The sequence below is a fragment of the Corylus avellana genome, chromosome 2, assembly GCF_965113065.1.
Source record: "Corylus avellana chromosome 2, dhCorAvel1.hap1.2, whole genome shotgun sequence".
Lineage (NCBI taxonomy): Eukaryota > Viridiplantae > Streptophyta > Magnoliopsida > Fagales > Betulaceae > Corylus > Corylus avellana.
This window is the reverse complement of record NC_142491.1, coordinates 9,157,735-9,184,662: the sequence shown is the minus strand read 5'-3', so window position 1 is coordinate 9,184,662 and position 26,928 is coordinate 9,157,735. Positions and strand designations below refer to the sequence as shown.

Genomic DNA, 26,928 nt, shown 5'->3' with positions numbered 1-26,928 from the left:
ATAAACTCAGTATTTGTGGGCCTCGACTCCTTTTAATCATATGCTAGCAGCTTTTGGTTTGGAATACCAATCAAAATGTTATCATTTTAGGGTTTGCTGGATCTCCCTTCCTCAACCCTCCACCCTCTAATATTATTATGGTATTCAAGGACGGAACGAGGAGAGTCGGGGGACGGGACCGGGGCCATGTTCTTGGGATTTTCTTGGGATTTTTCCTTTTTAGTTCTTGGGATTTTCTTGCAATTTTATGTCTTTACCGCAGCCTGCACGTGAATTATCGTACTCATGGCTGTTCAGGGCCTGGTTCGTCTATGATGGGTTTTTTTTTTTTGAGTAATGTATGATAGTACTTTCAAATTGTAAATAGAGAGTAATTCACCTTGCATTCATATGATATTTACTGCAGTCTGGAGGAGACACTAGCTTTAGTTATGGTTTCATCATTGCAGTTGGTGGGCTATAATTCAATCATTTGTTCATTACATCTGGAGAAAAATGATACGAATTGATTTCATAAATCGTTGCACTAATTGGGTTTCAAAAAAAAAAAGGGGGTCTTTTGAAAAAAGGTGGGAAAAAAAATTATGTTTTTACACCACAGATAAGGGGTGCATTTTTAAAAACAAACGATTTTTAAGGTCAAATTACGATTTTACTAAATGTTTAACTGAGTTTTGAAAATAACTATTTTTTAAAATTACACTTCAAAACCGCTAAATCAAACGGACGCGTAGTATAATGTTTCCTGACTTGGAAAGTTGGGTTCAGAAGGGGCTGGTTCAGGGGCTTTTCAAGAGCAATAGCTGGAGTGTGGCTGCAGAGTTATGGGCCTTATCTTTGATTGCCTCAGACTTGGGACGAATTTTGTACTGTTGTTTCTGTTAATACATAAACTTATTTGTACCAAAAAGAACAATAATAAATAAATAAACTTAATTTATATTTCTGCATAACGTTTTTAAAAAATGCATCTTTTTGCCTACTTTAAACTACTTTTTATTTTTATTTTTATTTTTATTATTATTTTTATTTTAATGTATGCTTAAATAAAACACTTACTACAATTTCATTTTAATAACGTGTTTCGCGGGCCAAACGCACTCTTAGAATGGTTACACCAAAGATGTATAATTGACACTTAATTCAGTAAGGGCCTAAGGGCGACTACACCCTTTTTTTTATTGATGTACATTAAAATGGAATAAGATGAAATGATAGTTTTTTTCTAAACTGGGTTTGAAGAATTTCATCTATGTCATTTTTATCGACTAAGTTGGAAAAATTTCTTTAAGCCTAATTTGGAAGAAAACTGTGTCCAAAAAATAAAAATTCTCTTGTAAATTTGATTGGGTTTGTATCCATTCTGCATCCATTGCCTCTGCCGCAGCATATGTAATGAGTGGTGTAATATATTTTTGTTGGAATTCTTCATTATTTACTTCTAATAATAATGACAAAATTTTTTTCCAAATCGGGTTGGAAGAATTAATAGACATATATGGTTAGAACATGTGATTTTCACATGCATTTTTAATTATCACGTCCATTTTTAAAAATACATGTAAAAATTACATGCTTGAAAGATAAATGTCAGTTTAGTAGATTTAGCGTAAGAAAATTCCTAATATCAAAGCTTGAGTTTTGAATTAGCTGGATTTCTTGTTATACCCCTTTTTTTTCTTTCCTTTTCCAACAAATGGTGGCAATACTAGAGTACAATAGGTAATCCCTAAATCGATGATTCACATATTCAAAGCATAATCCAAGTGTTACTAACAAAATTTACCCAAAATTAATATGTGGATTGCAACTGATAATATTAGCTCCAATAACTTGCCCAAAAAAAAAAAAAAAAAAACTTTAGCTCTAATAAGACAAATGAGTTCTCTACATACAATACTAGCTTTGTGATAATCTAAATTGATTTTGATGTCAGGCGTGGAATCCATCATCCTCCGTGAACATGAAGTATCAATCTTCCAATTGGGGGGATGGGTAATATTATGTTATGAGGTGGGTAAGGTGAAGTTCATTAGCAGAAGACAGCAATGTGATGTTGGATTAACTGATGATAGTAATACAACACAGCATGACAATCCTGTATTCAAAAACTAAAAGAACTCGAAGTCCAGATACTTACCACCAGACTTCATCATGTCTGTCCCTGCCATCCTTTTACTGTTGCTACCAACCCCAATTGTGTCAACTGCTCCAAACTTCACAGGAAGCTCAGTCTCCATTGGTCTTGGGACTTCTGGGGGTGTGCTACATCGTATAAGAGCCCAATTTACACCCTCAAAGAAGGGGTGCTGCTTGATCTCAGTAGCACCCCTCTTCACCCCAAGCCGGTGTTGTGGCTCCTTAACCAGCAAGCCCCGGATGAGATCGCGACTCGCATAACTGGTTGTTGGTGAGTCTTGGAATCTGAGCTGCTGCCCAACCACATTAAACAGTGTGGCACGGTTGCCTGAGCCTTTGAATGGGGTTTTTCCATAGAGTAATTCATGCAAAAAAATGCCAAATGTCCACCAATCAACTGCACTGCCATGGCCTTCTCCCTTGATGATTTCAGGGGCTAGGTATTCATGGGTTCCAACAAAAGACATAGACCGGGCTGCGGTAGGCTCCGCAACAAGCTCTGGAAGTGTACTGGACAGCAACCCAGGTTCAGTTCGAGGTCTTCGGGTCTTCTTCTTGTTTTTCTGAGGGAAGATCCGTGGAATAAAACAAGCAGGCTGGATACATACCGATGAAGGCTCAATGCAGGCAGGTTGGACGCAAAATGCACCACCAGCCGCCCGTTTTGAAGGGTCGGAATCATATGAGGTTCTTATCAGAGTCGGTGAAGAAGCACATCTTAGGGAAAGGTCGAAGTCTGAAAGCATTATGTGGCCGTCATCACGAACCAGCACATTTTCAGGTTTTAAGTCCCTGTAGACAACTCCAAGCATGTGAAGATACTCAAGGGCCAAGAGAACCTCTGCAGCATAAAATCTGCATACATCAAGAAAACAACGATTATATTTTCTGTCAACTGGAAAACTTGTATGTAAGTGAGAAGCACCGGCTTAGGACACTATGATAATAACACAGCACTGCTGAGTTACTATTGACAAAAGCAGATAAAGAGCGACTTGTCAAACAAGATAAACATCATTCCTTGACAGTTGAGTAGAATTTTAAATACTTGATAATAAACATCCAGCATTTGATGTTCCAGACAGTAGTGGTCGATGGAAATGAGTAAGTAGACAGTAATTCTATGCGCATTAGAGCACAAAAGGTGCCCTGATCAATCTAAACAGTTAATATGCTTATCTTGCTGAACTGACTTTTTATCATATACAAAAGGTACTACTTTTTTTTAGAACTAATCGAGATATCATTAAAAGTGAAAGACGTCCCGAGGTACACAAGAAGCATACATGAAAAAACACCTAACTAGAAGGAGAAAAGAGAACAAGGAAATCATGGTAACTAATCACTAAGGGATAAATAAAAGCTGCCATTCAAAGATACAAAGTATAGCTTCTCACAGTCCTCAAAACTTCTATCATTACTTTCTCTCCACAGACACCACAAGAGGCATGAAGGGAAAGGAATTCCCTGCCAAGAAAACATTCAAAAGAGGAATTCAAGTGGACTAGCATAATTGGAGTTGTAAAGATGTGTTGTTACAGCGCTGAAGATGATGAAATTTCCCTCACAAACGTTCACCAAGTACAACAGAACAACCAACAACCAACTATGTCATAAAGGCAATGTTTCTACACTACGAAGCCACCAGCAAGAGTGATGCTCAGCTTTCTCTCCTTCCATGGTGCATATCCCCAAATCATATTATCACATGCATTCATGAAAAGGAATGTAAAAGAAATTAGCAGCTTGTTTTATTGACATTCTTTATTTGATTTCCATTTGTGCATGGCTAAGTGGCTCAACATTCAATAGCTTCATTGATGTAGATCATCAAGGAATAGGAAGTACACAAAAACTTACATGCTTTGTCACTATTTTGTTTATTGAGGGCTGTTCTACAAATACTACAAGATTACAACCACTCTAAACTTATAGGCGCATACTTCCCTTTTGTTCTTTCCGCAGAAATTTGTTGTTTTTTCAGCAGATGAAAAAAGAAATTTAAGCAACCAGAACACAACTGACAATGCAAGTATATTAGATGGTAGACAGGTTCATCAGAATATATTAGACAGAAATGATGTTAAAAGGAAAAATGAGCACTAGACACACTGGACGAGCACTCTAATCTTAGAAAAACTTTATGCAATTTATTAATTTGAACAACTAACCTGATTTTGTCAATTTTTTTGCAATATCATAATGCCGTATTAATTACAATAGATATATTTCAGATCATGAGATTACATTAGATATATTTATTCAACACTATTAGTCTTGCTTATCGAAAAAAAAATTATTCAAGACTATTAGTCAGCTTTTAAACATTTCAATCTTATAGTTCAAAGCTAAATTAAAACAGAGATCCAGTTTTGTCGAGGAAGATTTTTTGCTTGCTAAGAGCCCGCTGAGAAGAAGGTTCCCCACTAGTGACTTTCTTAACTAGACACTACCAATTAGAAGGACCCAAAAACCTAAGTAATTGTTATCATTTACATTCTACAAGCCTCAATGCTACAGAGGAACATGAAAGCAATGAAACTATGTGCCTCTAATCTCACATAATGGACACAAAGAGAAAGATTATGTAACATCAGAGAGCATCAGTGAATAAGTGTAAGTTTCTATACACAAAGAAACCAGTTGAAAATAGAAAGTAACCACATAGGCATAACAAATAAAGCATCCGTAAAGCATCTCTCTATGATTCCTAGCATTTTATGTTATTTGAAAACTCTCAAGATAGCAAGATCATGGACACAAAATGACAGATAACCTCCTCAAATGCAAACTTCAAATAAAGAAATGCAGAAATTATGAAAACTAGAACCTTTCTTTTTCCTGAAAAGAAAGGAGACTTAACCAAAATGGACATAAGATGACAATTGTTTTTTGATAAGTAATGGACATAAGATGACACTGCCCATAGAAACAAAGCCAAATTCAATGTGAGATGGAAGACTTTGTGAAAAAAAACAAATAAATGCTATAGACAGCTGACAGAAGTCTCTGCATTATAAAACATACCGTGCAGCATACTCAGAGAAATGTTTCCCAGGTTGCCGTTGCCTCAAAGTGTGGAGATCACCCCCCGGACAATATTCCATGACCAAACAGGAGAATCTGTCAGTCTCAAAATGTGTATATAAAGTTGGAAGAAATGGATGGTCCAGCAGCTGCAAAATCTCCCTTTCTGTTTGAGCCCTTGTCAATTTCTTCCTGCTAGCAAGGGATGCCTTGTCCATCACTTTCATTGCAAAATAACAATGAGTTCCACTCAGCTCAGAGAGATACACACTGCCAATGTCGCCACAACCAAGCCGCTTGAGCAATCTAAAATGACTCATGCCCAAAAATCCATCCCTTGCTCGAATGGCAAGAATAGCCTTCCACCGAGGATCATTTCCTTTATGAGGCTTATTAGCACTCCCAGTAATGTTGCTCCAGTTACTATCATCACTAAGGCCACTACTATCACTTGCTCGACTAACACTAGTTTTTGCACTCTCAAGTGAATCCCCTCTAACACTCCCTTTTGTACTCTCACAGTTCCTCTCCATACTAAGCATTCCATCACTAGTGATTGCATCACTCCGATATGTACTGGCACAGCTATTGACAACACTCATAGCTGTCACAACACCAGTACTATCAATGCTACTATGTGGACTTACATTGCCGCTTGGCGGCAAAGAAGCATCCCAAACACATTCCCTCTCCTCAGAATCAGGGGGAAGGAGAGAGTTTTCTGCATTTTGTGATGCACGAGGAACTGCAAATGGTGAAGACAACCTACCCACGTCATTTGGTTCTTCAACCAAACTTTCAGCAGGTGAAAGAACAGCTGGGCTTGGTTTCTTAGGTGGAACCCGGATTGAAAGATCTTCTAGAAAAGGACCCTTCATAGACAAGCTCTTCATTAAGCATCCAGCCTCGGATTTTTTTTGACCTATTGGTACATAGACCGTTTTCATTAGATCTGTATCAACAGGTTCAGGGGGATGACTAGCCCCAGAAAAAGAACTAGGACCACCTTCCTCAAATGGATTCCCACTGCCCTTAAATGTAACAACATCAGGCATAAGTTCTTCATCTTCAGGCAAAGAGGCTTTTCCTTTCCATGTTCTTACAGGCACAGGTGAGTCTAAATCTTGAGAGCCTCTTGTGTCAGACCTACCCACATCTTCTCTTACCAAAACCATATGCATCTTTGGTGTCTGACCCACTTCTTTCACCGGAGCCATGCGTGCATTCGGTAACTGACCCAATTCTCTTACGGAGACTGTACGCGCATCTGATAACTCTCGGATATTTGATAGGTGACCTAACTCGTGTGCATTTGATAGCTGACCGAATTCTCTTACTGAGTTCATACGTGCATTTGAGACTGTATGCGCATCCGATAACTCTTGGATATTTGATAGCTGACTTAAGTCATGTGCATTTGATAGCAGACCGAATTCTCTTACTGAGGTCATACGTGCATTTGATATCTCAAAGGTAACAGGTACTTTCCCAGTAAGTGCCTTTGACTCTGGGACCCTAGCCATGTCCTCAAACTGTGTATCGTTACATAGAAAATCTTTTAGTCAAATAACTCTGCAAATACGAATGAGATTTAATTCAGAGGGTGCTTAAATTCTTTAGTTAGATCTTACTAGTACTCCAACAAACAGTATAAATCTAGAAACTCTTTTAGTCAAATAACTCTGCAAATGCGATTGAGATTTAATTCAGTGGGTGCTTAAATTCTTTAGTTAGATCTTAATGAGTACTCCAATAAACAGTATAAATCTAGAAAATATTTTAGTCCAATAACTCTGCAAATACGAATGAGATTTAATTCAGAGGGTGCTTAAATTCTTTAGTCAGATCTTACTGAGTACTCCAATAAACAGTATATATCTCATTCCTTTTCCAAAGACTATTCATGAATGCAAACTTTCTTTCTAATCAGTGAAACACCATTATCATAAAAGTTATAGCCTGCACAACCATTACCTAATAAAGCATTTTTCGTTTCATTGCTTAGGTGCCATTAATAAATAAACATATATAAGAAATCCAAGAGGCACTTGGGCAAATCTATAGCCTTACCCTCCATTTGGTTGCCAAGAAAGCGTTTTACAAGGTGAGAAACTAAAATCTGTTTATGTTGATCAGGTTCCCTAAATTACAAGATAACATATAGCAGCACAATAAAGCAAAGAGAAAAAGAATCCATGAAAAAGCAGCTATTGGACATCAAAGAGTAAGCAATTATTGAATGCGAATGAGCTTTGTGGATGCATGATATCAAATTAATTCAAAACCCACACCGACCCTTTACTTTGAGAGACTTGAACTGCAAAACCATTAAGCAGAAAGCCCCAATTTGCAAGATTCTCAGAAAACCCTCCAGATCAAGCAACTAAAATCATATGAAAGATTCATCAAGTCCCTAACTTCACTCACAAGAATCTCTATGACAGAATCATATACGACATCACACAAAAAACATAGGCTGAAAAAAAAAACCTCCCAAATTAATAAAAAAGTTTTTTTAAAAAAAAACAAAAACACCAGAAAAGCAAAACCCACGAGCTGAGAAAAGCAGAAAACGCAAAATTCCCTATGTTTTCGCTATTCCATTAGAGCACATTCCCCACATAATCCCTTCACTTCCACGAAAAACCTCCCAAACAAATAAACAAATTTTCTAAAAATATAAAAGAAGAAGACGAAGAAGAAGAAGTCAGAGAGAGATCTCCAAGTCCCAGAAAAGCAAAACAACTAAGAACCAAAACTAACATTTCAAAAGCAGAGATAGAGAGAACCCACCAGCAGTGAAACACAAAGAACCTGAAAATCCGTATGGACACGCCACCCCACCCTGTACAACCATAACACCAACAATCTTCGCTTCTTCTTCTTCTTCTTCTTCTTCTTTAACTAAAACCTCTCTCTCTCTCTCTCTAAATAAATGGTGAAAAAGTTGGCACAGACCCAGAATTCCTTTGTAGAGCCCGAGCGGTGTAGAGCCTGCTCGAGCTCAGACCTCTCTGTAAAACCCTTTTTCTTTCTCTCCCTCTCACACACTAACAACCACTTCGCAGTACAATTCTCTCTCCATTCTATTCTATAGAGGCATAAGGGTGCTCTGCAAGAATAAAAACGCTTTTTCTGATGGCGGTTTTTTAATGTTCTTCGTATGGTTTGTGCCTCAGCTTTTGCTTTTCTTGCAGTAGTCGTAGTACACCATTTTTCTTTCTTTGCGCTGCGCACTTTTTGCAGCGAGACTCATGTGTTACAGTAGCAGAGAGAGAAAGAGAGTGAGCAAGAGAGAGAGAGAGAGAGTTGTGGGGTCCTGCGGTGGGGGGCGCGTGGGCCCTGCGGTGGGGCCAGGTGTGTTCCTTCTTTGAGCTACATTTCTTTTCAAGGTCTATGTTTGATTTTTGTCATCACCGTGATTCCATGGAGCGGGTTTGGATTTTTACTTTTTGTTTTGCAATGGCCACGCGGAATAACGGCGCGTGTTTTGAGTTCAATGGCAAATGCCAACTAGATTTGTTTTTCTCTTTAGGTAGAATAGATATTGTCTTTAATAGGTAGCTCAATCGGCTGAAATCACACTTAATGAAGTAAAAGTCACTAGTTTGAATCTTTCTCCCCCTTCTTGTGCAGACATATCAAAAAAAAAAAGAAAAAAAAAAAGGTAAAAGAGATATTGAGATAAGGAAATATAATTTAGTTCATAAAAAAAAAAAACTAGTTTAGTGGTATTGTTTAATTAGTAACATTCACATCATACTAAACAAATTTACTCTATATTTTAGTTCAAAAATTATTTTTTTTCTATTTTAGTTATTTAAATTTTCAAAGCACTTATATTATGCTTAGCATTTTTTATTTTTGCTATTTTTCTTACTATTTGCGAGAGAAAGAAAAAGAAAGAAGAGGCCCTTGCTGCCTTGCTAACTACTCGACTAACAGCCTCTTTTGGTAGTAATTTTCTTTCTTTGGAAGGAGACGCTCTCCTAGTGGTGTTAGCTATTAACAACACTTCTCTCTTTTTTTCTTTGAACTTGGCTAATTGTATTTTTGATATTAGAGTTTTAGCTCCCTTTCAAAGTTGGAATGCTTTGAAGGTGTCTCGTAATGCCAACTTTCGGGCACATGCTCTAACTTAAGCATTCCCATAGGATCGCCTATTCTCTCTTCTATTTGGATCAGAAATGAAAAAGATCTTCCTCAATAGTCATTTTCCCTCTTTCAATTAGGGAAAATAAAAAATAAAAAAATCACATAATTTGAGGGAAAAATAGGGTTTAATGACTTTTTGTGAACTTTGAAAAATAAACCCAAGTCAATGTTAAAATTTGTTTATGAGAGTTTAGATTGTTTTTTGTTTTTTAAAATAAAAATATTAAATATTAAAAAAAAAAAATAACAAAGGGAGTCATTATTTCCCATTTTAATTGTATTTTCACCTTTAGAATAAAAATAATTTTTTTTCTTTTTCTTTTTCAGAAAATACTTTCACCTCTATAAGGATCAAATTTAATTATAATTTTTTTTTTCTATATAATATTTTATATACAAACCTCATTCACGCACCAAAAGAGAGCGTGAGGAAAGGCTCCCACTATGAGGTGATGAGTTATGAGATGATTAGAATCGCTTCCCAATTTTCTTTATTATCCTTTTTTTTTTTCACTTTCATTCTTTTTTTCTGAAACAAATTGGTAATAATTAATTGCTAATAAATGTGTGTGGATGTAACAATGATGCCTTAGAGCACCATGATTCAACACAAAAAGATGAAAGCTAGGGTCCACCGTATAGGCCCCACATGGACCCCACTTCTTATTGTGGAATTCCTATTGCTTTTTGATCAATCTTGACCACTACCGTAGGTGTTATGTAGTATTTGCACAAGTGAGTGCGATGTACTCTAACTAATCCATGTGCCTCTCAACTCTCAAGACTAAAATAGTGGGTTTACAAGAAAACAAAAACTCAATTTCATTTAAAAAAAAAAAAAAAAAGGGTAAAAGAAAGATATGAGGCAAACCGGATTTGCTTTTCAACATTCTTTTGTTTGGGTATTTTTTTCTTTCTTTAAATAATAATAAAAAGTGATAATATAAAATATGTTTGATAATAGTGTTGAAAATATGTTTTTTTTTTTTTTTTTGATTGGTAAGTTAAAGGAAAAAATGTTTGTTCCAAATTAGGGTAGGCAAATTTTTTAGTTCAGTTTATTAATTTGGTATCTGTCTTTAGAGTATGTAATTATTAATCATAATAAAAATGTACATGAAAATCGCATACTTAAACGTTAAAACACATATGTTGTCATGTTGATGTGAAAGATTGAGTTAGAACAAAACTTTATCATTGATTTAAAGTTATTTTGTTATTATGATCACAATAATGTTCATCTAGTATAGTTCTCTATTAGATTTATTGTGTAATGTAGTTGCCTTGATCTACAAACCATAAAAAATAAAAATAAATAAATAAACTGTAATTATTAAGTAGGGGAAAGGATCTTATACTATTAGTTAACTAGAAGAAGTGAAATAAAAAAATAAAAAATGACCCCATTCCATTGCTTTTGCATACATTTCATGAGTTGGGAAACAATCATGATAATCATTGAGAAAACTTTTGTTTGTAATATTGTTAAAAAATAAATAAATAAAATTGTTGCCACGTGTTTGTAGCATAAACATTGAAATGTTAATGTTACCTAATAGTTGGTGAAGTGATGAAAATTTAAAATGACAAATTAAAAATAAGAGCTACATCTAGATCTCAACCATTAATATTTATGATGGAAAAGTACGTGATTGGGGAAGTTTAAACCACTCTAGCTTTGAATAAAGCTTTGATGGATGCTTTAATGCTTGGCCGGTGGTTTTTGCAATAATAATAATAATAATAATTTTTTGAGAATTTATTGTTTCTTAAATTACACAATTTTAGTTATTTTTAGGCATCGAAATGCTTGAAAAATTACACATATTAAAAATGTGGTATGTTACGGTTGAGAATTGAATATATTTTCATCAAGTTATTGCTCTTTATTTTGTAAGAAAGATTTGATAGAAGCGTCTTTAGTCTTTACAAAAGTGAAAATAAAGATTTTTGAGAAGAAAATTCTTTTCGATTACCTTGATAAAATGCCACATTTTTAATAAGTAGCATTTTTCAAGCGTTTTAATACCTAAAAATAGCTTAAATTATGTAATTTTAGAATATCTAGTGCTAACGGTTGTGGTATGGTTATACGTTCCATCATAATGGCCATAGTATTGGCTGTGCATGGAAACAAGAGTTTCTATCGGGATTAAAGCATGAACGAGGTGTCAAACTTAATTTTTAAGATAATAAAAAATTATTTAAAGCAATGAATTTTTGGATAAACTTATTTAAATAAAACAGAATCAAAACAGAGGATGGTCCCCTGGCCCTAGATTCCCTCTTTGACTATACTATTACCTTATTTATGGTAAGTATTATAATATACCTATTGCTGACTTTAATACATTGAAAAACATAAAGTTCTTTAAAAATAGATAAATTATATAATAATTCTGTAAAATTAACAGTAATGATAGGCTACATAATGAGAGTAACAATCTCCCTTGTCAACTTTCTTTCCTTTCAAGAGGCTGCAGCTAAAAACTTTTTTTCTTTATTAATCTTTATTCAATAAAAATATAAAGCCTTCATTTGAAAGATAAATTTTGTGGAAATCAATGGGATTAAATATAAGTATGGTTAGTTTTTTAAGGGGTTTAAAACAAGAAAGAAAAGCACATATTTCTTGGTAATTTATAGGTTATTATCTTGTTTTCTAATAGGTTTCTAAGAAGTGTTCAACAAGAAGAAATAAGTCTAAGCTTTAACATCTGCTCCTCTAAATTTGTGTTGGGTTCAAATCGTGTTCACGCACATAATCTAACCAATTTAATTAAACGGGTTAGAATCTTTTAACCCTAACTCGCTAAATTTTGTATTGTATTGATTCTGTAAAAAATTACCAACCCTTATATTGGGTGTTTGATTCAAATCGTGTTAAGGGATAATAATCTGACTCATTTACTTAAATGGGTCAAATTTCTTAACCGAATTCACTAATTTTTTGTTGAGAGGGTAAAAAATTGGCGATTATATATGGGTATTTAGAGATGGCTCTTCTGGGCATTGGGCAGGGTCGTGTCAAAATTCCTCTTATGGGTTGCCAACCATGAACTATCAAAGACTGAAAGCTCCTCCTTTATCAGTAATGGGGGCAGGCATGAAAAGGGGACAGAAAAATGATACACTCTGTTAAATTCCAAAAAACTCCAAAAGCACTTGGAGACACTGCATCTGCAAGCAGAATATGCACCCTCAAGACGATGGTGAATTTGAACATTTCAATGAAAAGGACGTGTGCGCGCGTGCATGGTCAATCAGTGTCCGGCGTTGCAGTCGATAATTGACAAAAAAATAAAAGCACTGCGTCAGAACGGTTCGATGGCGACGAATGAGGGAGTCATATGGCAGGGAAAGTCAGAGTGAGTGGTCAGCTTCCACTGCCCTTTCCACTCCTCTGCTGGCCCATTGTGTAGCCGCTCGGGACAATCTCCTCTGCCTCTCAGCCCTCAACCTCTTTTTTTTTCTTTCCTTATGACCATGATAATGCATATCCTTAGGATATTTTTTCATGTAAAAGCTGCCTTCAAAAGAACAAAAATAATCAAATTATCCTATTTTTATAAATAATTCTGCAGAACAGAGGATGATGATTGATGATGGGACTAGAGGGAGGGCTCCCGGTTATAAAAATTTTCTTTAAAATATTTACGGTTAATATCGACCACAAGCCGCCGCTAGTAGGGGAGGATATGCAAAGAAGTATGAGGTTGGAGGGTTTGTCGGTGGTTGACATGGCGAGACCACTTTTACACTCAAGTTTTTTTTTTTTTTTTTTTTGACATGTTTAAATAAAAAAAAGATAAAGGAATTCGAACTAGAAACCTTCGCTTTATAAAGTGTGACCTTTTGAGCTACATTTTAGAGATTATTACTACATTCAAGTTAATTTTGGTGTCAATGATGGGGGTCAATTAAGCATATCGGAATGAATGCCCACATTTTCTCTTTTATAGGCCTTGGTCCCAACTCCCTAGCACCCCGTTATGGGGTTTTAAGAATTCTCGCCTTGGCGTGGGGATTCATTTTCCAAGTTTTTAGGGAAGCACATGGCATGAGCAGACTGTTGGCTGAATTGGCGGAGTCTTCAATTTTCCGCCGAGTGATGTACCTTGGTGAGGGTGCACTCGGTCTTTGCCAAGCTATTTGGGTCGTAGGCTTTCGGCCGCTCTATGCTCTAGTCATGGGATGCCAACCTTTAATCCCCTTGAATCATAGGTCGTTAGCGCTTCTAGCAGTTTTGGTGGGTTGACCCATTATGCATCTTTGACTTTTTTATTATGAGAAATTATATTTTCGTTCCTAAGTAAATTGAAAAATTGAAAAATGCTTTTGAAAACAAAATCCAAACCGGTCCACCTTTCTAATCTCTCTGGAGTTAATCACTCGGTAACTATGAACAAGTTTTCCTCCAAACTGAGCTATCATTATAGAAGACAAATACATTACATTACAAGTTTTCCTTATAAATTTACAATTAGAAGGAAGAGGGAGCCATTGTCCTCACTGGCCCCCCTCTAATTCAGTCTCTGTGTAGTTGGAGCCTTCGAAGGGACATAAACCCTAACAAATTTTCTATTTACAGACACGTGAACAACAACTAAGAATGTACTTCCAATGCTTGATGATGCACAGGTGCAATGAGTCATTGTCCATCATGCTTATATGTCTTGAAGGCACAATGGAGCCACCCATGATGATATGTCACATTCATGAAAAATATTAGGACTTTCCTGAATTCAAATGAAAATGACTCCTCATGCATGTAGCCATGTAGCCATGCATGTATGATGTATATACAATTTGATTGGAGATGGCTGAGAGAGAGGTGGATGATTGCTAATTAATCCCCATCTTCTTCAACACCTACATATTTGAATGGATGTAAATCGGCATGATTTCCTTCTTACAAGCTTGGATTCTAAAATTGGTTTAAGTTTAAGTTTGAGTTTGTATGGTTCAAGTTTTATGCCCTTTTTAGTCTCCAACTTATTCTATCAAAAGGATACAAGTTAAAAGAATGAGCAATGGCAAGAGATTTATGGTTTTTATTATAACGACGTGGTAATACTCTATAATTAGTTAAATGATTAAGTAAAAAAGATATGATCTATTAATTTAAGGAAAAATTTCACAAAAGACCTCTGAACTTTTACACGTTTTGAAAAGACCCCTCAGTTCAAAAACTTTCAATTTCATACTTCAAATGTTTAATTTGATGCAATCTACCCCATCTATTAGGATTTTGCGTTAAATTCTAATGGAAGCTATGAAAAATACTAAAATAGACTCCAATTTTTGTTTTCTAAAAAAAAAACAAATTGGGTAAATTAAGAGTAAATTTAAAATTTTATAAAAGTTTAAGGGTATAAAGGTCATTTTATCCTTTTTACTGTCTGTTTTAATGCTCGAGGGGAGAGATTGCATTAGGAGCTGGAATTGTGAAATTGAGAGTTTTTGAACTTTAAAGAGTAATGTCAAAACGGTTGAAAGTTCAAAAGCAGATTTGCGAAGTTTTCCCTTAATTTAATTAGTTAGTACCTAACTTGTCAACTATACACTCTTAATCATTTAACTAATTATCTAATTATGAATTATCACGTTAATTTAATATTCCAAACATTTTCCTAAAAGAATAGACATTCATATGTCTTACCTCCCACAATATTGCTAAATAAATATTAAATGTCACAAGTTAATATGATGGAATGTTATTTTGAAGGGGCTCTATTGGCTCACACCTTTGTGGGGTTGTGGTGACGGGCTCGCCTTCTCAGGCAGTAGCTATGGCTCAAACCGGACATTTCACAGCGGGTGGGAACCCCGATGGTAACGCCCAAGGAGAAAAATTACACTGGTCGCCCCTTCCCACCTTTTTAATTAGAAAAAAAATATATATATATATATATATATATATATATATATATATGATGGAATGTTCAAAAATGTCACGCGCGGGTCACATGACACAATTTCTGTTGGACGGCAGTTCACTATTTATTCCTTGACTTGGGTAGGATCCTCTACTCTTGTCCCATCTTCCTTACATACTGACATGATCTTACTTTTACTTTGGTGATTCTTCATAGCCCCGCAAGAATAATTTAATGCTCAAGGCTGTGTTTGGCAATAGCAACCAATTTGACTATTTATCAAAAAAACAATTAAACTATCAGCATTTTTATTTTTTACATCATATTAACTACTTTTTATCATTATTTAAATAAAAATTAACTATAAAAAAATTTCTTTTTTAATTTTTTTATACCAAACATTCTTACTTTTTTTTTTCTTCACATCAATTAATTTTTGTTATAATAACATACCTATACCAAACGGACCCCTAGTACCCCCAATTTTTACTATTATTCCACCTTAAACTCTTGCTTGAAGAAGCTCTCTTTGGCTCTACCAAGATCATCTTTGGCTCTACTAAGATCATCATGCATGATTCTCGTAGTAGCGGCAAGTAAAATACGAGCAGCCTAAATTGTTAAATTATCACTTACATCAAAAGCTTAAGTTGATAGGAAAAATTAAATTTAATAACTTAATCATTACTTTAATACTCCTCCTCAGGGCCCTCTTACGTGGGTCCAAACTCTCCTTTAATAGGTGAAACCGAACACATAAAATATTTAATTTAAATAGAAGGTGATTTGATGGAGTCAATGTTCAATTTCAGGACCTTTGACTCTGATACCATGTTAACCACTAGCAGTAGCTTCCCAACCATTTTTTCTCAATTTAGGGAATAAAATTACTTTTTGATTTCCTATAAAAAAAAATCATTTAGGGCTTCTGATGTGAGTTTTTTTTTTTTTTGAAATTTTCTCTAAACATAGAAAAGAAAATGGATTATAGAAAATCTGCTGCTGGCTGTGAGAATATATATATTTAAAATAATAATAATAATAATAAAAAGTACCTAACAAAAATTGACCAAAGTAATCTCCAAGCTGCACTCATTGAATTCCGAGATGCACAGTATCTAATCCGGTAATGTCACAGAGTTTAGACAAATTGAAGTTGTAATTACGAGGTAAAATAAACATATAAACACAACACGCGTAGAAAGTCGAATCCGATGACACATGACAAAATATATATATATTTAATTGAAAAAGATGAGGTGGCAAGAATCTAGATGGATGATGGGGATGATGATTGGGTAATCTTTGGCCGTCGATGGTCACGATCAAATGGACAAGTTGTCATGAAAGGTTTGATCAGCATAGTTGGTGATTGGAATGATTAGCTGAAAATCCCCTTGAAACTCATCAATGGCTTAAAAACCTCCAAAAAAGAAGGTGGTGGTGGGGGCATGGGAGTTGTGTCCCCTTGCTTTTTGAAAAGTAGGCAAAATTAGAGGTTTGAAAGTGTGGGGTTTTATGGTGTATTGGAATTAGGAAAAGGAGAGGAGGCATTCAAACATGGCTTCTTTCATGATTCCTTTCTCACTTCAACTTGGTCCACAAATGCCTTTTTCAGCAAGTCTTCTCTCTTATTAGCTGTGAATCCTGCACTTAATGAGGGCCATAGCTTCACCTTTATTCTTTTATTTTTTTTATTTTTTTATTTTTTATGCTCTTCTTGATGAGAGAGAGAGAGAGAAAGAAGGGTTGGTAAGTTCATTATCATATCATTCATGGAATACTCAAGAAGCATAGCTAGAAGTTTTTGTGCTAAACAAACTTGGAACTTTCAATTCATAACTACAAGGAATAGGGATCCCAATTTTGGGAAGTACCAAAATTTCTTCAAGGGTTTTGGAAGTGGAGATTTTAGAATAAATAATATATTTGATATGATGATTTTAGAAAGTGTTAGTTTGATCTTGTGGATTTTTTTTTTTAAGAAATAGCAATTTTAAAATGCAATTATTGAAAATACGCTTTTTAAAAATGCAATTAAATATTTGATAAAATATGTGGTTAAACCTTTAAGATTGTGCGTTTTTAAAATGAATAATGCTGCGTACTACTCAAATATCATACAAAACTGATGTGGCAAGCAATGGCTGATCTACATGGTGAGGCTTCCAAGGCACCATGTTTTCTTAAAAAAATTTCAAAATTGCCTTTTAAATATTTTTTAAAATTAAAATTTTATCCCCCCTCCCCCCAAATTCTTTTTTAGTCTTGCCCCCGAAACTCCAATTGCTAGTGTTGCCTGGTGGCAAGGTCTAGTAGCCCTTGTTAAAAAAAAAAAAAAAAAAAAAGCTTGAAACTACATATTAACCCACAACTATTTCGCAATATCAATCATGTGGCAGATCCAAGCAACTCTTAGATCAATTCTTGTTGAAAAAAAGAAGAAGGATTAGTTGGAATAATTGTCACGAAAGTATTGTGAGATAAAAATATTCACCTTTGTAGGATGTTTGTATGATATGTAATATTACTATTTTAAAAAAAAATACAATCCATTGTCTGTTGTGCAAAAATGTAGATTTTTTTCACATTTTCAAACCATAATTTTTTTTTCTCCAAATAGGACACTTTTTGCGATATAATTTGTTTGAAAAAACCACATTTGACCTTTGAAGTTGCAGGGCTAAACACACTCTAAAACAAATTATTTATGAGTTTATGTTATTCAAATATGTATATATGGCCATTAGGGGTGTTAAACGAACAAGCCATTCGTGAGCGAGCTTGGGATCGGCTCGTATAAGCTCGGTTCGATTATTAAATGAAGCGTTTTGTGAACATAAATACTGGCTCAAATATTAAATGAAGCAAACTCAGTTCGACTCGGTTAGGCTCGTAAGCAGCTCGTATAAGACTCGAATTGGTAGTTGTTCATATAGTTGCTCATATTAATATTAAAAATTGATGATTTTTTTTTTCCTAATAGCATCTTTTTATTATAAAATGATGAATATCTTCTCTCTTCGAAACCAAGTGTCTTGATGTCTTGACTTAGGCTTTATATTCAGTTAGCCAGGCTAAGTAAATGCTCATATACAAGCTGGATTATTGAGCCATTTAAGAGTACTTAAAATTTAAATTTATAATAAAAAAAAAATAAATATAAGAGCTATCTCAAACAAGAAAAATCCGCTCAAACTCAGCTCGTTTACACCCTTCGGTGAAATTCACTGTAAATCTCAACATAAAATTAAGTAGGAATAGTGTGAAACTGACAATTATTGGTATGAAAATAACGTTTTTATTAAAAACAAATAAATGTTGAAATCAATGATTCAATAAATGCTGCTGATGAATAGTAATAATAAGCTGGCGGTAGGGTAAAGTTTCTTCAAAATGGCTCATGGTCGCACCTTGTGTGAAAGGTTATTGATTACACGCCCAAAAGGGAGAACAAAAAATAATAATAATAAAAATAAAAACAAAGAAAAGAAAAAAGATGACGTGGCCAGCACATTGCTTAGTCACAAACTCATCAATTATGCCCAAGATTTGTTGTTTTTTTGGAAACAAATTACTCCTGACTTGACTTCCACTTGAAACTTCAACTAGTGTGGACTATGGCCCAATATCAAACGCAAAGTATATCCTTAAAAACCCAAATTAGACCATGGAGATAGATTCTTTGAGTTTATGATATTTATCACCCCAAAAAAAAAAAAATATATTATGATTTCTTTGAATAGCTAATCCTTTCCAGAGCCGGGCCGCTTTATTTGTTAATGTTTTTTAGATAATATTTTTTGTTTGAAAAAAAAAAAATGTTATGATGTAACGTAGTTTCAAGTGTTTTAAAAGAATTTTGTGTTTCTAATTGTTTGTTAATATTTTTGTGTTGAAAAAAGAAATAAAGCTTGTTTCCAGAAGGTGGCCCGTATTATACACGTAGGACTCCGAAGAATAATTCTATAAATCGCCCCTTATCATCCCCCTTCGATTTTTCCAACCCCGCGTTACCCCACACCCAAAAGGTGCATGGTGATCGGTTTTCTGGTTGTAGGGACCATGCCACATTCATTTAGTAGGACCAACATTTTATTTTGGGAAAAATGCACTTTAATTCAATGAACTATTTTCATTTTTGACTTGTACCTTTAAATTTTAACAAGTGACATGGGGCCTCTCATATTAACCGCGCATGTCAAATTGTACACTTTTATGTTTTTTTCTCCAAAATATCCTTAAAGTTATTAAAAAAAAAAAAAAATTCCCAGGAGTGTAACTATTTTTTAAGTTTTAGTCTCCAAACTTCAAAAAATGACATTGAACCCTGGAAAAATTATCAAACTACGACAAGTTAGCCCTTTCGTTAAGCTTTTTTATTTTTTATTTTTTTGATATGTCCGCATAAATGAGAGATTCGAACTAGAGACTTTCGCTTTATGAAGCGTGATCCTCAACCGATTAAATTACCCAAATGACAGCTTTTTCTTTTTTTTTGAACAAAATGTCAGTCACATGACTTTTATCGCTATATATATATATAATTTAGTAGGACCAACATTTTCTTTTTATGGGATGCTGGTTATAGAAATGGCCGAGCTGGATGAGTCGTACCAATTACGAGTTGAACCCTTTTTGAATAATCACATGAACACTGTGGTTCCAGATGGATCGGACACGTGAAATTGGGTGGGCCGGGTTGCTCAACCTGCCCAATAATGTTCATTCAACTCTACACTTCCTATTATACTATTTGTTAGATATATATATATATATATATATATATATATATATATATATATCTAACAAATAGTATAATAGGAAGTGTAGAGTTGAATGAACATTATTGGGCAGGTTACAAAAAAAATATATATATATTATACTATTTGTTAGCTAGTTGATTGGTACATTTCAATTTAGGTCTTGGTGCCAGCTCCTAATGTGATTTAATTCATTTTTTTAATCGAATTGAATTTTTAGAATAAGTTCTATATGATTATACGTAATATCAAAATAAAAGGTCTCAAATTTGAACTTTGACTTTACTCTCATTTTAGTTAAAGTGTTATTATATTAATAAAATGATTTTTTTTTTTTTTTATCAACTTAAAATTTTGAGATAGTTGGTGATTTATTATAACGCAACTAGCATTAATTAATCTTAAATTATTTTATCAACCATGCACCAAAAGGATTGATGAACAATTATAGTGCTTGAGTTGGCTAAGAGCATGTTTGGAATTGCGTTGGAAAAATAGAGTTTTGACAATTTTTAGGCTTTTTGAATCCTTAAAAGCGCTTTTAATTTTTTTTTACCGAATGAATACTTTTTTCTTCAAGCGGACTTTTTGATTGTTAAAAGCACTTTTAGGCTCCTCAAATGCATCCCAAACAAGCCTTAAGAGCACCGTTAATTATAATTGAATGTTGAAGCAGCCCATGTCGATCCATGTCGATCTCATCACAAGCCCAAAAAAAAAAAAGAAATCTACCCACTAGGCCACAAAGTTCAAGTTTGCGTTTTATTTAACAATGTCTTTAATATTATTTGATTCCCTTATTTTATTGCTATCAATTTTTTATTTTATTTTATCATAATTAGGGAGTTTTAATTAAAGAATATTGACGATAATTAGGGCTTTAATTTTATTTTATTTTTTTTAATTTTATGAAAGAAATTTTTATTAATATTCATCAATCGAGGGTCTTAAGCGACCACTACGAAAATTCAATTTTTTGGTAACGGACCGTTAGTGGCGTGTCAAGGCTGTTGACACGTTACTAAAGGTTAGTAACGTGTCATTGGTAACGTGTCTGGGGCCGTCATGTATATATATATAATGAGGAATATATATACCTGAGGAGATGGACTGATAGAGGCCGGACTTGCCGGACGGAGTTGCCGGAGAGAGAGAGAGTACTGTGAGAGGATAGCGCTGGAGAGAAAATTTCCTCTTCTTCAAAGAAGAGAAAGGAAAAGATAGAGAGAAAAAGAGAAGAAGGCTTGTGCGGGGGAGGTAGAAAAAAAAATAGGAGGGAAGAAAGAAAGAAAAGGGGGAAAAAAAAATATTGGAAACCAGCTGGTCGCAAGTTCCCAATACTCTATTGTAACGTTTGGACACATTACCAAATGGTAACGTGCCATGAGGTAACGTGCCATTATGACACGTTACCAAATTGGTAACATGTCATAATGGCACGTTACCAATTGGTAACGTTCCGTTATGATGCGTTACCAAATTGGTAATGTGCCATTATGACACGTTACCAATTGGTAACGTGCCATTATGACACGTTACCAATTTGGTAACGTGTCAAATTAGCACGTTACCAAAATGGTAACGTGTGATAATGGCACGTTACCAATTTGGTAACGCGCCATAATGGAACGTTACTAATTGGTAACGTGCCATTATGGCATGTTACCAATTGATAACGTGTTATTTATGGTAACGTGTTATTTATGGTAACGTGTGTGAAGTTTTACACGTTACTAAATATTTTAGTAACGTGTCATTAACTGCCACATCACTAAATGGTGACGTGGCAGATATTAATGAATAATATACACGTCACTAATACTCCTCTCTCTTTTTTTTCTTTTCTTTTTTTTTTGTAGTGGACAGTCTAATCCGCCTAGCGGTGGAACTGGCTCTGCATGCATAAATCTCTTTCATTTCCTCGTGTTCCAACCAAGTGCTTCACGAGTAAAATCAAGATTTCCCCTTATCTTAACATGTACAAAGCATGACTAGTCTCGATGAGTTACAGTTTCTCAAAACATGGAGCCAAACACATTACAAAAACACCCAAGAAAACAAACATTTTGAAGCAATTAAACTATCTTCAATCTGCAAGTGATGATGATGATGATGAGGAGAAGGCAGCTGATTCTAGTTGTTTTCCCCTCTCTCTTTCTCTCCTTCTTCTTCCTCTACTTCTTCTTCGTCTTATTCAATGTCCGAGTAACTTCCATTACACACGGCGAAACCGTAAGAAATCTAACACAAACACAAACACAAACCCAAACCCGAACCCCTCTTGAGCGCAAACAATTTAGCCTCTTGATCGGAATCTTAACCCTCCCCGACAACTACGAACGCCGCCATTTCCTCCGCCTCGTCTACGGAATCCAGTCGTCTCCGATAGCCGACATAGACGTCAGGTTTGTGTTCTGCAACCTCACGAAACCCGAGCAGAGAGTCCTTATCGCCTTGGAAATCCTGCGTTTCAATGACATCATCGTACTCAACTGCATAGAGAACATGAACAATGGCAAGACCTACACATATTTCTCTTCCCTCCCAAGCATCCTTCCAAGGCGTTACAGCTATGTCATGAAGGCTGACGATGATGTTTTCATCAGGCTTTCGCCATTGGCATTGTCGCTTCAGACATTGCCGAGGTTGGATTTGTATTATGGATTTGTAATTCCATGCACTAGCATGAATCCATACGTGGATTATATGTCGGGGATGGGGTTTTTGCTGTCTTGGGATCTTGTTGAGTGGATTGGAAAGTCTGATATTCCTGGAAATGAGATGAATGGGCCTGAGGATAAAATGGTTGGGAAATGGTTGAAGATGGGGAATAAGGCGAAAAATCGATTTTCCAACAAGCCAGCCATGTATGACTACCCGGGAACAAATGGGAGGTGCTCACATGAGCTTATACCAGAAACTGTTGCAGTACATCGATTGAAGAGGTGGGATCAATGGCTTCATGTGCTTCAATTTTTCAATGTGACCAAAGAAATAAAAGCTTTCCGACTTTGATATACAGAGACTGATTCAAGGGTGATGTGCACTATCATATCAGCACGGTGATATGAGAGCGGGATATGAGATGAATATGTAGAATTACTCAATAAGATTATAGGGAATTCGGCCAATACAACTTTATGATTTCCATAAATTTTTATTTTATTTTTTTATTTTCAATAATAGGACAAGCATTATAAAGGAGAAAACAAACGAAACGGGCTGAGCTCCCAATGACTTGCTTGCTCTTCAATTTCACTCAATACTGCTCATTATTTTTCATATTCTCTTTTTCTAATTGGGAGTTTTGTTATCTCCTAATGATTATTATTCTGTTTGGTTCAGAGTTTGACTCTTATGTTCAACAACACAATTAGTTCACTATAAGAATCAAATTTTTTTGCTACGGACCATTAGTAATGTGTATATGGTGTTAACACGTTACTAAAATGTAGTAACGTGCATATAGTAACATGTTTGACGGGTGGTGAAATTGGACGTAGGTATTGCAACTTTAGTAACGTGTCAGACTCTAACACATTACCATGACCCTGACACGTTACCAATTATGGTAACGTGGCAGAACATGCCTCGTTACCATTTGGTAACGTGGCATAATGTGCCATATTACCATAATTGGTAACGTGGCATATTCTGCCACGTTACAATTTGGTAATGTGCCATGTTACCAAATTTGACAGGAATTTTTTTTTTTTTTTTTTTTTTGAATTTTCTCCGCTCGTTATACTTGATATACGAATTACATATATTACATATATCCAATATTCGATCAATCCAACATCAAATATATATATATATATTCGATCTATCAATTCAACTACCACAATTAATCCAACACTAACCAAACACTACAACTAAGGTTATACACAAATACAAAAAACAGAAGTCTTAAACAAACATTACTCCGACCAAAGCCGAGTGAACATCATCATGACCATTATCTCCCGACTTTTCCGCATTAACTGCAAATAATAAAACAAACAATCAATTAGCTAATTGACATTTATGATATAATATTATCAACTCCTTATAGGTAAGCAATGTCCAAGTAAGTGAGAAAACAATCGAATAATTGTCACATAAACAACATTGACATACATATTTGCACGACCTATGCATATATTTGCACGACATACATAAATACATATACATCTACATATACATTTATTTAATGAGGCGTCTTCAACAAATATAATACGATTAACTATGCAAAGCTCCAATCACAACCAAATCAACCAGGAACAACAAAGTAGCTTATTTTGAGTTTATATATATATATATATATATATCGGGGTCCCTGAACGACGGGTATAATGTAGTGACAAACGAGACTTTTGTCCAACCGGCCGTATGGGGTGGCCGAAACCACCCCCAAATGCACCCGATCCCCACCCCCCCCCCCTTTTTTTTTTTTTTTTTTTTTTTTTTTTTTTTTGGCCTTTTGGGGGTGGCCGGACCACACCCATGGCCAAGGGGGTGGTCTGGCCACCCCCGATTTTGTTTTTGTTTTTTTGTTTTTTGTTTTTTGTTTTTTTTTTAATATTATGCTCAAAATGATGTCATTTTGGGTTGGGTGCTCAAAACAACATCGTTTTGGGTTGGGTGGTGATGTAGTTTTGAAGGGTGTAGTTTTGGTTGAGGGTAAAATGGATATAAAAAGTTAAAAGGGTTCAAAGTGAGAGAAAACCAAAGTTCAGGAGGTCTAAGTGAAAGTTTTGAAAATTCAAGGGAGTATGTCAAAATGGTTGGAAGTTCAAGGGGGCTTTCCGAAGTTTTCCCTTTAGTTTAATATGAGAATCCCATATATCTATGATACCATGTCAAGCTTTGCAATCTGTAACCAACGAATGCAAAGAAGAAGGAAGAAAACTAGTGAGCACAAAAACTGAGAGAATGAATGAACTTTCTGTATATTCAACTTGAATAAGAATGATAAAGTACAATTGTTTATATACATAATTATAAGAGTAACAAACTACTAACCAACTAACCACTAGCTTCAATTAACTTCAACAGTACATAAACAAAATAACTGAAATAACTGAAAAAGTTCAGTTTTACAATTAGTAAAGCAGCCAACTCGTCTTTGACAGACAACTTGGATAAAAGATGAGTGAAGTCTTTGAAGCCGAGACCTTTAGTAAAAATGTCTGCTAGGAAGGGACATGCAATGCCTTGATGAGGCGGAGCTGAATTTTTTCCCTAATAAGATGACAATATATGTCTATATGCTTGGTTCTCTCATGGTAAACAGGATCATGTTATAACAACTGTAACTTCTCCCTTTCCTCCAAACATGTACACACACCCCTCTTCTTTCCTTTTCTTTCTTTCATCTCCTTCACTTGTAATCACTTTACAATTTATAAGGAAGTAGAAGAAGATATACAGATGCAATAATGATGTAAGTTATAGCATGTGAATAAATAGAATAAAATAAAGACTTGTTTGACTTCTGGAAATCAATGGAGAGGAAATAACTGAAGATGAGGAAGTGACTACCAAGTCAAGCGAGGGCTGAAAATAAATTAGGTAACTGCTGGAATATTATTTGTGATGAAATCTAGTCTTATTTAACATTATTAGCCTTTTTTTGGTCCTCTTTTGAGATTTACCCAAATGTCCCACTTTATTCTTGAGCGCATGCAACATCAAAATGCACGGTTGAATTTGAGACCCAAAGTCTTGATATGACAATAATCCTAATAACCCCTTCAATTATAGCTTGTTAATGTAGATAACTTCAACGGTAAAGGTCATGGAGGGAATGATACTCATGTACAAATATTTGAAATTGTCGTACAAATATTTGATTTCCTCCAATATATCAAGTTTGTAAATAAAACTTTTGTATTCTAAAACACTGTAAATGAAATTTTGCATTGTAAAACTTTCTCAATACATATCTATAAAACTAGAAGATATTTATACATACTTGAACCTAACATTATTTGCAAGGATTTGTGTAGCAATATTTTTGTTGTGATCAAGTGGAACGCATTTATTATTTTTCTACGCAAACGTATTTATTGTTTTTGTTAGATCATGACATACGCATTTTGGATGACTGTCAAAGGAATTAGAAGAAGAAAAAATAAAAAAGAGACCAATCACAAATTATATTATTTCTTTTTATTTATATCTTTGTGATGCAACATAATGTAGTGGGTTGCAAAGACAAACAACAAATAATTTACAACTCTTTTCAAAATCTAAGATTCTATCAGGAACCGAGGAAAATATGAGAAAAACTAAAACTTTGAGTAATCCTTATTCAAAACTAAATCTCATTATCATTTCAGAATGCACAACTGATTGATACTCATAAATTTCAATTATACGTTTATTGGTTTAAACAGCAGGCAGAAGAAGTGGTTATAACCTCCTATTCCCATCCCTTATTTGAATAATAATAAAAATTTAAAAAAGAAAAAGAAAAAAAAAAGAGAGATTGTGAAAGGTGTAAAAATTAAACCATTTTCTTCCCTAATAAGAATAAAGATATAAAACTAGCAATTGTCCCAAAAGCTTAAGTTTAATCACTTAATTAATACTTTAACACTTCCCTCACGTATGGGCTCAAACACTTTTTTAATAGGTAAGACCCAATATTTAATTTAAATTTGGTGAATTGACAAAGTCAAATCTCATGACCTTTAACTCTGATATCATGTTAAATTACGAGTTTTCTCATAAGGTAAAGGTTAGAAGAAGAACTAAATTTAATCTTTTAACAAGAAAAACATTAAACTCATTCCTAAGATTTGTTTAGCATGATAGGAGACCATCCTACCTAAAGCTAATTTAGCAAGATCACCTAAAAACATGTCAAGAAGAGCTTAACGGCAACAATCATCGTTGCCTAAAAGCACAATTTTTGACCTAAAATTTGAACAGAATTTGCTCTGCAAGTTCATTAAACAATCTTACAGATTTTGACAGGA

The 26,928-nt window shown here is 34.6% G+C and overlaps 2 protein-coding genes across 3 annotated transcripts; one reads left to right on the top strand and one right to left on the bottom strand.

Moving 5' to 3' along the window:
- Positions 1–1,781: 1,781 nt before the first annotated feature.
- On the bottom strand, positions 1,782–8,426 carry LOC132178233 (Protein kinase superfamily protein). Of its 2 annotated transcripts, none has more exons than XM_059590682.2 (3): positions 7,960–8,426; positions 5,167–6,738; positions 1,782–2,994 (listed from the first exon to the last, which is right to left on the bottom strand). In XM_059590682.2, exons 2-3 carry the CDS (start codon positions 6,687–6,689, stop codon positions 2,112–2,114), a joined length of 2,406 nt encoding a protein of 801 aa, XP_059446665.1. In that variant the 5' UTR covers positions 6,690–6,738; positions 7,960–8,426; the 3' UTR covers positions 1,782–2,111. The 2 variants fall into 2 exon arrangements, with proteins under 2 accessions (XP_059446665.1, XP_059446668.1); XM_059590685.2 differs by having other exon boundaries at positions 5,167–6,698.
- A 13,585-nt stretch (positions 8,427–22,011) lies between these two features.
- On the top strand, positions 22,012–23,116 carry LOC132168116 (beta-1,3-galactosyltransferase pvg3-like). The gene has a single exon (XM_059579201.2). It carries the CDS (start codon positions 22,064–22,066, stop codon positions 22,976–22,978), a length of 915 nt encoding a protein of 304 aa, XP_059435184.2. The 5' UTR covers positions 22,012–22,063; the 3' UTR covers positions 22,979–23,116.
- The last annotated feature ends 3,812 nt before the right edge of the window (positions 23,117–26,928 follow it).

What these genes read in the sequence shown, in the direction of transcription:
- LOC132178233 (XM_059590682.2), bottom strand. Translation starts at nt 6,689, where the DNA reads ATGGCTAGGGTCCCAGAGTCAAAGGCACTTACTGGGAAAGTACCTGTT. An exon ending in TTCTCTGAGTATGCTGCACG is followed by an intron (nt 2,995 to 5,166) that starts GTATGTTTTATA and finishes TGATGTATGCAG; the next exon opens with ATTTTATGCTGCAGAGGTTC.
- LOC132168116 (XM_059579201.2), top strand. Translation starts at nt 22,064, where the DNA reads ATGATGATGATGATGAGGAGAAGGCAGCTGATTCTAGTTGTTTTCCCC.